Source organism: Phaseolus vulgaris, chromosome 8, assembly GCF_000499845.2.
Source record: "Phaseolus vulgaris cultivar G19833 chromosome 8, P. vulgaris v2.0, whole genome shotgun sequence".
Classification (NCBI taxonomy): domain Eukaryota; kingdom Viridiplantae; phylum Streptophyta; class Magnoliopsida; order Fabales; family Fabaceae; genus Phaseolus; species Phaseolus vulgaris.
The window spans coordinates 5,087,521-5,099,876 of NC_023752.2; the positions used below are offsets into that span (position 1 = coordinate 5,087,521).

The following is a 12,356-nucleotide window of genomic DNA, read 5'->3' on the forward strand; positions in this document are numbered from 1 at the left end:
AGAATAAATAAGCAGAGATGTTATTTATTTCTTTCTCATTTGTAACGTACTAAGGGAATATGACAGCAAAGAGGGATGATTTTATTCTCAACAAAAGTCAAGCACCCATTCAAGTCAAGGACTATTTTTATATTTTTAATTTCTCCTCGAGCTTCAAAAATTACATGATTTTTTTTTAATTTTTAAATAAATTTATTTCTATTTTTTCTATCCCATAAAACATAGGGAACAAATATTAAAGTGGGACTAATGTTGTTTAAACTAAATAATAATAATGTTGTAATAGATTAAAAAAAATTAAATTATCATTAACCTTAATTTTAGTAACTTAGTGAATCAAGTTGTTTAGCCACTCATTTTCTGTGCACCCACCACACCAAAACACAACATCAACCTTTTTCTCAGTTGTAGCACTCACCAACAAAGGTTTCAGCCAATCCCAAACCTTTTTCTTACCCCAATATTAATATTAAAATTAAAAAAGATTACCAATTTGCAAAGAAGACAAAAAAATAAAACAGAGTCCAAAACAAAATAGTACTGTCTTGTAATGGAAACTAGTTTATTCCCCTGTTTCCCTCCAATGCCAAGAACCAACCTCCAAAACCAAAAGTGGAGAAAGCCAATGTCCCAACTTAGGCAAAATTCACACCTCTACACAATAATATGTGAGTGTGTTTCACACTTTTTAGACATCATAATTTGGGATAAATATTAAACCTGTGTTTACACTTTTCAACTATGTCATAATTAAAATATAACATATTTTTATTCAGTTCATACATGTCTTCCATATACTTTGGACCACTCTTTTATATGATTTCAATATCAATAAAAAAAGATACCTCACACTCATTTGTAACTAAACACTTCTTACATAGTGTTATCATAAAAGAAAAAAGTAAAAGAAAATTAATAAAATGCATAATTAATTATTTAAGTATCATAATCATCAGTCAAACATGGTATGTGCATTGCAAACAAATTTATAGTGTGATCCTGTTAAAGAGTATTATGAAGAATAGGTTTTGTTTTTACAATAAGAGAAGTAGAAAATGGGATTGATGAGTAGTGAAGTGTTATGGTAAAATATTGAAGAAAAAGAAAATGAGGAAATGAAAGTCAAAAGATGTATGATAGATAGTGTGAGTGATAAGTAACTCTCTTCCACTCGCAGAATTTAATGCAGAGAAACTCCTCTGCTGAGAATTGAGTCTGTGAAGAAAATAAAAAAAAAACAAAGTATTAAATGCAGCAGATGAAGCCCTCACCCACCCTTTACCCTTCCCAAATGGAGAATCTCTATTCTCTTCTTCTTCTTCGTCTTCTTCTTCTTCTTCTTCTTCTCCTTGTTCTTCTTCCTCCTTCTCATTTTCTTCTTCTTGTTCTTCCTCTTCCTTCCCTTTCCCCATGTCCCCTTCCATTCCCTCCCCTCACTTCACCCACCTTGGCCTTGGCTACTCCATCGCCATAGCCCTTGCCTTTCTCTTCCTCCTCTCCACCCTCCTCCTCTCCTCCTACCTCTGCTGCCGCGCCACCCGACACCGCAACCAGACAACCGCCGTCGCAACCGCCGCCGCCAACCCCTCCGACGGGGTTGTCCTGCCACGGGTCATCTTCGTGGCGGAGGACGATGAGGAGGACGAGGAGGCCAGCGTGGCGCTGGGGCTGGACCAGAGCGTGATTAATTCCTACCCCAGGTTCCAGTTCGACAGGGGCAGCGCGCGGAATAGTAACGGCAATAACAACACGTGCTCCATATGTTTGTGCGAGTACAAGGATTCGGAGATGCTGAGGATGATGCCCGAGTGCCGCCATTTCTTCCACCTCTGCTGCCTCGATTCCTGGCTCAGACTCAGAGGCTCCTGCCCCGTTTGCCGCAACTCCCCGCTCCCGACGCCGCTCTCCACGCCGCTGCAGGAGGTGGTGCCGCTCTCTCAGTACGCCGCCGATAGAAGGCGAAGTAGGTGACTTTTTTTTTTTGGACTTTTTGGGTTAATTTGTGATGTAGCTTTTGCCTTTTTTGTCATTGGGAGATTTTTGAAGTTTTGATTTTGATTTTATTTTTAGAGGTGGGGTGGGGAAATTGGAGGGTTCTTCTTTACTTTTAGATTTAGGTTTGATGTGAGGGAAATGGGGAAATTCTTAGGGCTAGTTGGGGTGTTCCGTTTCTTCTCTTTTACATAGATAATATTAATTCAACTAAATGTTTTTCTTTATAAATTTGGGGTTTTTCTTTTGTTTAACAAGACTCCTCATATGGTGCTTGATGCGGCTGGTGATCGTGATTCGTGTCATACAGTGTATGCTTGTTTTGGACTCTAATGAAACTGGTTTTGCATTTGAAAAGGTTTTTAATTGAAGTTAATTTCAGTTCCGGATTGTAAGTTTCAGCGGATGAAACTGGTTTTGATTTTTTTAATGATAAAACAAACGACCATTAGTGTATTTTGATTGATTTGATTTTTCACAACCTTCTGTATCAATGTGGTTTAAGACATGTACTTAAGGAATCGAAGTTAATGTTCATGTAATTGGAGTGTTTGATTCAACATCTTACAAGAGAAAACACGCAGATGTGAAAATCAAAAAGCTGTTTGGAGTATCTTTTCTGGGAATGTGAGTATTTGTCCCGAATCCCCTGTGATCTGACGCAGTGTCAAACACGTGTAATGTGTATCCGAATCTTCCATACACCATTAAAAAGATGGTGGGCAATGAGTAAAATTATCTGCAGTAGTTTTCTAAATAACCTTCTGTTCATTGTTCTGGTGTTTTGAGCCGCAAATGAAATCATCATTCATCCCTTGGTGATGATGCTAATTTTCTTGGTCTTCATGATCCCATGTTAGATGATTTTCTTTTCATTGTGTTAGCTTTGGTCATTTCCTTTGCCTCCACTTGATTCATTCAGGACAAGAAGATATTGATGCCTTTTGGGTTCCTTTTTCTCTTGAGTCATGGACCCATTTATTTGTCGTTATTTGTAGACAGCTTGTATTTGATATCTCTTCATTCTTTCTCTCAATATTCTTGTTGTATTCTACTGCCTGACAGGAATTAGATGAAATATCCCTTTCACTGTCTACAATGTCAAACAATCCCTGACACTCTTAGATGCACGGAACACATTACCTCTGTCAAATATTCTTCTCTTCTCCACTTTTTCATCAAGAACTCCCTCTGAAACTCGTCAACCAAAACCCTTTAGTGGTCAATCATATTGAAAAAATTAAAAACTCAGCACAGTTTCAACTGCAATTTAATCTAAAATATAGTGTTAACTTCACTCGCATGTTTTGACTTATGGATCATTACAACTCAGACTATTTTCATTATTCTTTATGATATCACTCTTCTGGTTTGGTACCATGTAGTTCATTTATGACTTTGTCTTTACTGAAAAACAAGTTTTCACGTGTTAGAAAAATGGTGTTTGTAAACTACTTTCTAATCCAAACTGTGGAAACAACTAAGCTTTTTACATTTCGAAAAAAAAGATTGAGCTCGTTATTTAAGTGAAAACCTCACTTTACTTTTTGTGAGTGGAAGACTTGAACTGCTGAACAAATGGGAGGCCATTTTGACTAGTGCTTTCTATAATCAGCTCCACTTGCTGGTTTTTTACTATTACAGTTCCACTTTATGCATGTATTAGTTAAATGCATAGATAAATTACTTTTAACAAACTGTTAGTACCCTGATACGAGATATCTTTGTGAGTGGACATCACTATTATCACTGATTGAAATTAAGCATTTGTTAAGAAGTCACAACAGCGTTTTGGATAATCCACTAGGTAAGTGCCAAACTCCATTTATCAGCATGCGTTGGACGTGGAATCTAATCTCAGACATTTCATTTTGATTCAACATTTTGAGTTCGTAGCTTCTGAGACACACTCCATACTTTTCTATCTTTATCCATTTTGGTGGTACACTACTACACTGGTAGTGAATCTTGTATTCATCCATGTGAGGGTCCAAAATGCAAATTCAAATGAAGTGAGGATAATTGAGCAATTTCGTACTTTAGAAAGTTCAGTGCAGAACTGGTTCCACCATCATTGGCTTTTGTACTGAAACAAATAAAAGTGCCTTTCTTTCTGACATGCTGAGACCTTTTTAGGCATTGGAAGCATCTGCACATTATGAGTTGAATAATAAATCAGCAAAAAGTTTTAGTATCACTATTTATTGTCCCTCTTTGAAAAAAAATATATTATTTACTGAATAATTTTTTTCAGATTCACATTTTGGAGAAAGGCATATATAGAATAATGCTGTCTGTGAGCATAAAATATTTTAGCATAATCTTAACTTTGGCTGAAAACTAGCTTGAGAAGTTAGCAGTGGTAAAATTTTCATCAGTTGAATCTGTTTAATTACATAAAAAGTTAATATTTTAAAATTTGCATTGTCTTTTGAGACCGTAGAAGATCGAAATCACTTGTGGGAATGATGTTTTTCACCAACCTTTGTTCATACAACTAATGACTCCTATCTGCAAGTCCATGCCTAAATTTGTTTGATGGATGATGTTAGACCAAATTAAATTAAATTCAAAATCTTTTAAACATCGGTTTTAAACTATAATTTAGAATGTTTATTGATTAGTGTTTTATATTTTTTTCAAATATTATTTGTAACAACTGTGTATTAATATTAAATGGGGTATATAAATTTGTTTTGCTATAATATTTTATTTTAAAATTTTATATTCATTGAATTCTTTTATATATATGATATTAAAAATGGTTCTTAAAATTATTATATTAATTTTCAAATCGTGGGTAAATATCAAAATTGCAAAATTCTAAAAACACTACCTTCACTAAATTTTTACATAGACATAGAATAAGTTGGAATGTAAATTCCTTTATAAATTCATTTTATTGAATTTGAGAACAACTTTTATTAGTTGAAATTTACCAAATAAAAAATCTTACATTATAAACTAGCAATAACGATTTTATATTTAATGCTAACTTCTTTTTTAATCAAATACATCTACTCTTACATCTATGTAATGTTTTCACCATACTATTTGTTTTTAGGTTTGATATATTTTTATCATCTAATTAGTATTTATAATTATACTATTACGATCCTGTAGATTTTAATTGTACAACTGTGATCCTTTATTATATTTTATTGACATGATATTTAATCAAATGTTCCTATCAGAGTTATGTTATAACCTCTAAATTGTGAAAAACAAATATATGAAAACTATATTGTTATACTTTATTTTTTTTCACATATTTGGAACACCAAAATTATGAAATATCCTATTTTGACGAAAGCATTATTATTACTATAAAAGTGAAAGGTTAATTAATCAAAGTAATTGCAACCTTATTATAGTAATTATATAAAACATATCTTAATATTATAATATGCACAATTGATCATGCTAACATTCCCATTCAAGTTTGATCAAATATATCTATTATATATGTTCACCTTGTTGATTGGAGAATGAAATACCTCTAGTGAAACTATTTTTGTGAGTGCAAGATCCAGTTGTTATGTTTAGTATGAATGATTTAAAGAACAATATAGAATAAAATTTTAAAATATGTTATATTATATATATCTATATATGTGTGGGAATTTATTCATTGCTATTTATAAAATTTTACTATTTTTTTAATCCTTTTCTTAAATTCTCTTTCTCAATAGAATTATAAGATCTTTCCACATATTTTCTCTTATAAGAAGTTGTAGTTTAGTAGATACTAGAGATTTAAGATAAAATAAATCGATATTATATATATATATATATATATTAAAAATCTTCTCATCTCTAATTTCTCTTTTCTTCTTTGATTTGTATGCTACACACACGAGAAGTGAGCTTGTCAGAGTAGCATCTACTAGTTTAGATTTACAACAATATTCTCTTTGCAACTTAGAACTTTTGGGATCATATTAGGGTTTTCTAACTTTGTTCGAGTTTGTTGATCATTTATTTGGACGTACAAAATTGGAGACAAGAGGAGTTAACAAGTTTGATTAATTTCAATTCTTTTGAATTCTAAGGTGAATGTTGGATTATGTAGTGAAATTAAAAGATATTGGGAGTATTTAGTTTTTATCTTGAAAATAATGTTGATAAGTTTAAAGTTTTGAGTAGAGAGACTTTGATTTGGTATGAATGTTATAATCAATATGTTTGAATTGAAATAGATATGTTGATTGAGATTGTTGTCATTGAGTTTTAAATGATTTAGTGGAGGATAGACAATTGCTTTAAACTGGTTGAGGATAGTTGAAATGGTAGAAATTGAATTTGGTAAATTTTTTGGTAGTTCTATGAAGGTTGAATCTTTAGGTTCTCTTTTATTTCTCCTTAAGTAAGAAATTCTAATCAAACAAAAATTATAGTAGAAAAAATATTTTTCATTTGGTATATTTTCGCTTTAGCAAGGAATTCTTGTTTAAGGTTATGTTTGGATTGACGGATAAAAGTGTGAGGATTTGAGTGAATGAATGTGTAAGGATTCGAGAGGAAAATATGAATAACACAAACATGCCCTAATTGAAATTTGAAACATTATGCCCATGTGCATACAAATAAAAAAAAGAACAAAATTAAGAAAAAACATTATGATGAACTGCCCTAAACTTATCTTCATGAGAAAATAATATTTATTATTCACAAAGAAAGTCATAAATCTAAATAAATGACATACCCTCAAATTCAATGATACATCTATATAACACAAACATGCCTTAATTGAAAATCAGAGTAATAATTGCTCTTCTTCTTTTTACATATTTTTTTTCCAAGTGAAACAATTCACTTTCTTTTCATTAATTAGGACTTTTAGTTCAAATTAAAATCTTTACAAAACATTAACTTTTTTTATATTATTTCTCACTCAAACAAGATTTTGATGCTTAAACACATGGTTGTGATGATAATATGTATAAATAAAATTGAAATATATTCACGTTGATTTTGACATTATTTGTGATATATTGTACTTTTTTTTATATATACATACATAAATATTCTTTGTTACACTTTATGGATGTTGTTGTTCGTCGTAGGTGTTATGATTAATAACTTGACGGTGGTGGGGTGTCAGGGAAAAAGAGCTTTTAATTAGGGTAATTAGGGTCGTTGATGCCATTGAAAATTGACCGTCACAATTTGCCTTCATAGGGTGCAAGAGTTATATCATTGCATCAGAAAGAATGAGGAATGCGAGAAGACCAAAACTTTTGATTCAGGGAACTCCATTCTTAAAACTTTGATTCATGTTAGCAATGAGAATGAAAGTAATAAAATTAAGAAAGTAATGTTGAAGGAGAGGGTGGAAAAGATGAATAATTTTTGCTCTGAATATATAAGAGAATACACTAATAATTGTTTTTATATTTTTTTTTCACTTTTACTAATAATATAAGTGTGATGTGTGAATAATAATATTGTTTATTCAATTTTACTATTAAACATAATTATATAAAAATAAAAAATGCGGATACACAGTGTTCCCGATAGTAATAATAAGAATAATAAGGGAGTTAATAAGATTTGTCAAAGCGTGCTAAATGTTAGCGTTGAATTTAAGAAAAAATCATGATCTGTATAAGTAGATGCAAGTAAAATTGAGTTGTTTATTTATATATACGTGTATTTTATAAATGTATAATTTTATAACATCCAAGCCAATGTAATTAATTACACACAACTTATTAATATTTTAAAATATAAGTATATGATAATATATTTTATTATATAGTAAATATATAATTTTCTTTGTTATAGTTAAAAAATAATGACATCTACTTGTTTGTTATGTTCGTATCTCAATATATTTTTTATTGTTGTTTATCAAATTAATCAAATTACATAATGTTTAAAACATTTTTTTTCTATTTTTTTCAACTTATTACATCCCTATTTCTATCTTCTTTATTTTCAAAACTAAATAAAAAAAAAAACTAATGGAAAGACTAAATATAGCGACAATAGAAGCATATAAAAAACTTTAAAACAGAAACTATGTAATACTTTGTTTAGCATTAAAGTGAAAATAAAAGAAACAATAAAATAAATAATTCGAGAAGGAAATGAGTGAAAAATGTTAGTTGGTTAGAAAGAAATGAGTACAAAACTATTTTTTTTAATTAATATAATAGAAAACAATTCATGAAAACATAATCCATTATGGGATCATGCATAATTTTTTTTAAAGCACCAATCATTTAATTACTATAATTAATTATATATTAAACATTGATTATGTACACTTTCTAAGACTTTTTTCCCCCTTTTTTCTTCATATATCCACTAGTCAAAACCAGTACTCGTTTCTCTCATTTTTCTATAAATTCGTACCTCCCTTTCTCCCACCTTCAACATATAAGAAAATTGGTGAAAATATAATACATGAAAAAAATATGTTACTTAAAATAAAGGGTGGTGATAATTTATTATTTTAAATATATTTATTTTATTTTTTAATTAAAAATATTATTATAATTGATTGTCATATGTCTATTATTGGACTCTTAAAAAAACTTTTCCTAAAATAAAATGTAAAAAAAATAATTTTTTTTGTAATAATACGGTTGAGGTCCTCGTTACAGTCATCCCTAATTCAAACGCCGTCATTTCCTATTTCGATTTCAAATCATCCCCGAGCCTGTGGTTCGGACACACGAACCTAGACGTTCGTGACACATATAAAAGTCATACTGGGATTCGCACTGCCAACCCTACTCTCACACTCACTGCAACAACAACCACCAAAGAAGAAGAGAACTACTTCCATTTCCGTGCTCCGAAATCGACGCACTAGGGTTAGGGTTCTTTCGATCTGCGAAATTCTCGGCTCAATGGCGGAGGAACCAGAAAGCACCGTCACCACCGCCGCCGCCGCCGACGAGTCGTTGCTGGATAAGATCAGCGAGAAGCTTCACGGTCACGATTCCTCGTCCTCTTCGGATTCGGATTCCGAAAAAACCGTCACTTCGTCCGTTAAGGATAAGGTTTTCCGCCTTTTCGGCAGGGAGAGGCCCGTTCATTCCGTTTTGGGCGCCGGAAAACGTAAAACTCTGTTCTTTTCATTCTCTCTCTTACTTTGGTCGTCGTTTCATTGCGTTTTGAGAAAAAGATACAATGTGGGAATCTTGTGGATGAAACTATCGGGAAAGAAAAAAAAAGTGACTTGGCCTTACCTTGCCTCGTGTCGCTTATCGTTGATCGGGGTTACCTAATATGTTGTGCTTCCCTTGGTGGCTTTCTTAAGTAAATGGGGTTTTCTCAGAATTGTTTTTTGAATGTTCGCGATCTTTCCCTGTTTCTGGTTTATTACATGTTATGTTTTCAGGTGGTTTTTAATTATAGGTGAGTCGAATTTAGCTGGATTCATGGTTTGAATGATAATGAATAAACTTTATTATGAAATTGACTAGGGCTGAATTGTGATGTTACGTGAAGAATACCAGAGTTGTTTGATGATAAGTCATTGAATGGAGAATTGTATGCTGTTGTGTGTGGTTATATGTAGAGAGAACCTAAGAAGTATCAGTCTATGATGTTATTTTTCTTACTACTCTTTTTTGGTTACCTTTTGCAGCTGCTGACGTGTTATTGTGGAGGAACAAGAAGATATCTGCTGGCGTGCTTGGCGGAGCCACTGCTGTTTGGGTCCTGTTTGAGTTGCTTGAGTATCACTTTCTTACTCTGGTGTGTCACATTTTGATACTGTTGCTCGCAGTTCTGTTCTTGTGGTCTAATGCTCATACTTTTATTCACAAGTGAGTCTCTGGAATTTCTTAGTATTTTTTTTTTGTGTTTTGGGGTTTACCTTATCTAAACTCTTGTGTGGAATGTCAAATTATATATTGCAGATCTCCACCTCGCATTCCAGATGTTCATCTTCCCGAGGAGCCAATCCTGCAAGTGGCATCCGTGTTGAGGATTGAAATCAACAGGGGATTTGCTGTTTTGCATAGTATCGGTTCTGGAAGAGATTTGAAGAAATTCCTGATGGTGTGTGACTTCATAACCATTTGTTATCATTATGTACATATTAAATGAAAGTTTTTCATAAATAATGTCTGATGTTTTGGGCCAGTTATTTAAAACTTACCAAAATGACACCGCTTCTTACTTTCTTGCAAGCTGCTTTGCTTTATTGATGCATAAATGGGTGCCTAATTTGATGCTTCTTTGTGGATGTCAGGTTATTGCAGGCGTTTGGATTCTATCAATTGTGGGGAACTGGTGCAACTTCTTGACCCTCTTCTATATAAGTAAGAATAATTAGTATTCCATTAATTACATCATTTTTATAACAAAAGTTTGTATTGGACTTCGTTCATTTACATATTCTCTTGATTACATGGGCAGCTTTTATCTTGCTGCACACGACTCCTGTGCTATATGAGAAGTACGAGGATAAGATAGATCCACTTGCTGAGAAGGCAGTTATTGAGATTAAAAAGCAGTATGCTGTGTTTGATGCTAAGGTCTTGAGTAAGATCCCAGTGGGTCTATTAAAAGCTAAGTTATCTTAGTGAGTTAATCTCTGTAACATCATAAAGAAAGAGCTCCACATGTTTGGTCAAGGAAGTTGCCAGGGCCAGGTTCTTTTATCAAATGTCAGTCTTCGATGTTTTTGGGTTGGTTTTAGGCTGGTATGGTGTCAATGGCAATGGGTCTGATTTATCTTTAAAAAAATAGTATTCTCTCAGTAGTTTCTAACTGTGCAAGCACATATGGATTTTACTGGGTTTTTTGTTGTTGAAGGTTTGTATGAGTTCTTCAATATAATAATGTGTACTGCAACATAAAATGTATGAGGTGTGTGCATGCTCCTTTTTACTTTTTTCTGTGGTTTTGGTGTTGGGTTGACAGGCTTGTAAAATGTAGACAAAATTTTAAAAGTATCGAATTGGTTGTGAATTTTTTCCAAAAACACGGTTCTTGTTGAACCCTAGCAGGATATGGTTAGTTTATCCATGTTTTCTGTAAACCAGCATGCTTTCCCTCTTTAATTCTTAGAGTAAGCTATATTGAAGTGTTTCTTTTTGCCAAGTTTTTAATTATCAAACATTTGTGTAGTTTGATTGAATTGTCAGAATTGTTTATACAATGTATGTATCAAGTAACAGTTCGCAAAACAATAGTTCGCAATGTCATAGTTCATACTCATAAAAGTATGTAATGAGAAAAGTAACAGTGTTGGTATATACTAAATATGGATTGATTTGGCAAAAAAAATTAGTTTATTGGTTTATTTTTGTATGATTGGATGGTTAGATATGTTTTAACATTAATAGCGTCAATAGTTTTAACATTGATAAGTAGGTTGAAAAAGGAACGATTTGAAGAAAATAATTCCGACAATCCTATGACGATGACTCAATAACAAAGAATGATAAGATTCCCAGCTGACACGAAGAAACCGTCAAAGATTATATGATGGAAAGTATTTGGTGGGAAGAATAGGCAGATCATAAACAGACACAAACATATGACGCCATTTCACACTTGACAGCATGCACTTGCCTTTTCCAAAACTCTCACTACATTTTACTATCCAAACACTTATTTTCGTGTTTTCAAATTAAGAAAAAAACACAATTAATATAAATCTCCAACTGAATTAAAATTTTATTTTCATGCCTGAATTTTTTATCATTCATTTCCTCAACCAATAAAAATTCACGACAACAATCACTTTTAGTATAATTAGTGGAAACACAGGTTGCATCCGCACTTATTATTATTATTATATTGTATATTATTATTATTATTATATTGTATATTATTATTATTATTATATTGTATATTATTATTATTATTATTATTATTATTATTATTTATATTCATATATTTTAAATATAAAATATTATTAAGTAAAAATAGAAAATATTTTCTCTTGTCATTTATGAGTTTCAACTTATTATTTTAATAATTAAGTTACAGTAAAAAAATATATTAAACAAATTTAAATTTATAACACAATAAACATAACCAATTTTGATTTGTTGTTACTGATATAAAAAAAAAAAAAAAAAAAAAAGAATAAGATGAGAAACTTCGTAACAAACTTTAAAAAGAATGTCTTATTCAAAATGCATTCATCCTCTCTGTAGATGTCCACATTAACTATAATGTCAAGATAACTCTATCTTAAAGCAATTAAGTCATCATTCTTGTGAATCAGTAATTTTGATTTGTTGTTACTAACATAAAACTAAAAAAAAGAAATATAATAATGAAAAAAAAAGAATAATAAGATAAGAAACCGTAACAAACCTTAAGAAAATATTTATTTTCTAATATCTTTCCTCTACTCCGCAAGAATGTTCAAAACGCATTCATCCTCC

General features: G+C 31.5%; 2 protein-coding genes across 2 annotated transcripts; both read left to right on the forward strand.

Annotated features, from left to right (window-relative positions):
- Positions 1-1,145: 1,145 nt before the first annotated feature.
- Positions 1,146-2,249, forward strand: LOC137823808 (RING-H2 finger protein ATL67). The gene is given in 2 exon segments (XM_068629084.1): positions 1,146-1,325; positions 1,328-2,249. Coding segments are annotated over 2 exon segments (720 nt in total). The 5' UTR covers positions 1,146-1,249; the 3' UTR covers positions 1,972-2,249.
- A 6,350-nt stretch (positions 2,250-8,599) lies between these two features.
- Positions 8,600-10,939, forward strand: LOC137823807 (reticulon-like protein B5). The gene is made up of 5 exons (XM_068629083.1): positions 8,600-9,063; positions 9,596-9,776; positions 9,870-10,011; positions 10,205-10,274; positions 10,372-10,939. The coding sequence occupies exons 1-5, from the start codon at positions 8,853-8,855 to the stop codon at positions 10,536-10,538; spliced, it is 771 nt and encodes a 256-aa protein (XP_068485184.1). The 5' UTR covers positions 8,600-8,852; the 3' UTR covers positions 10,539-10,939.
- Positions 10,940-12,356: the final 1,417 nt, after the last annotated feature.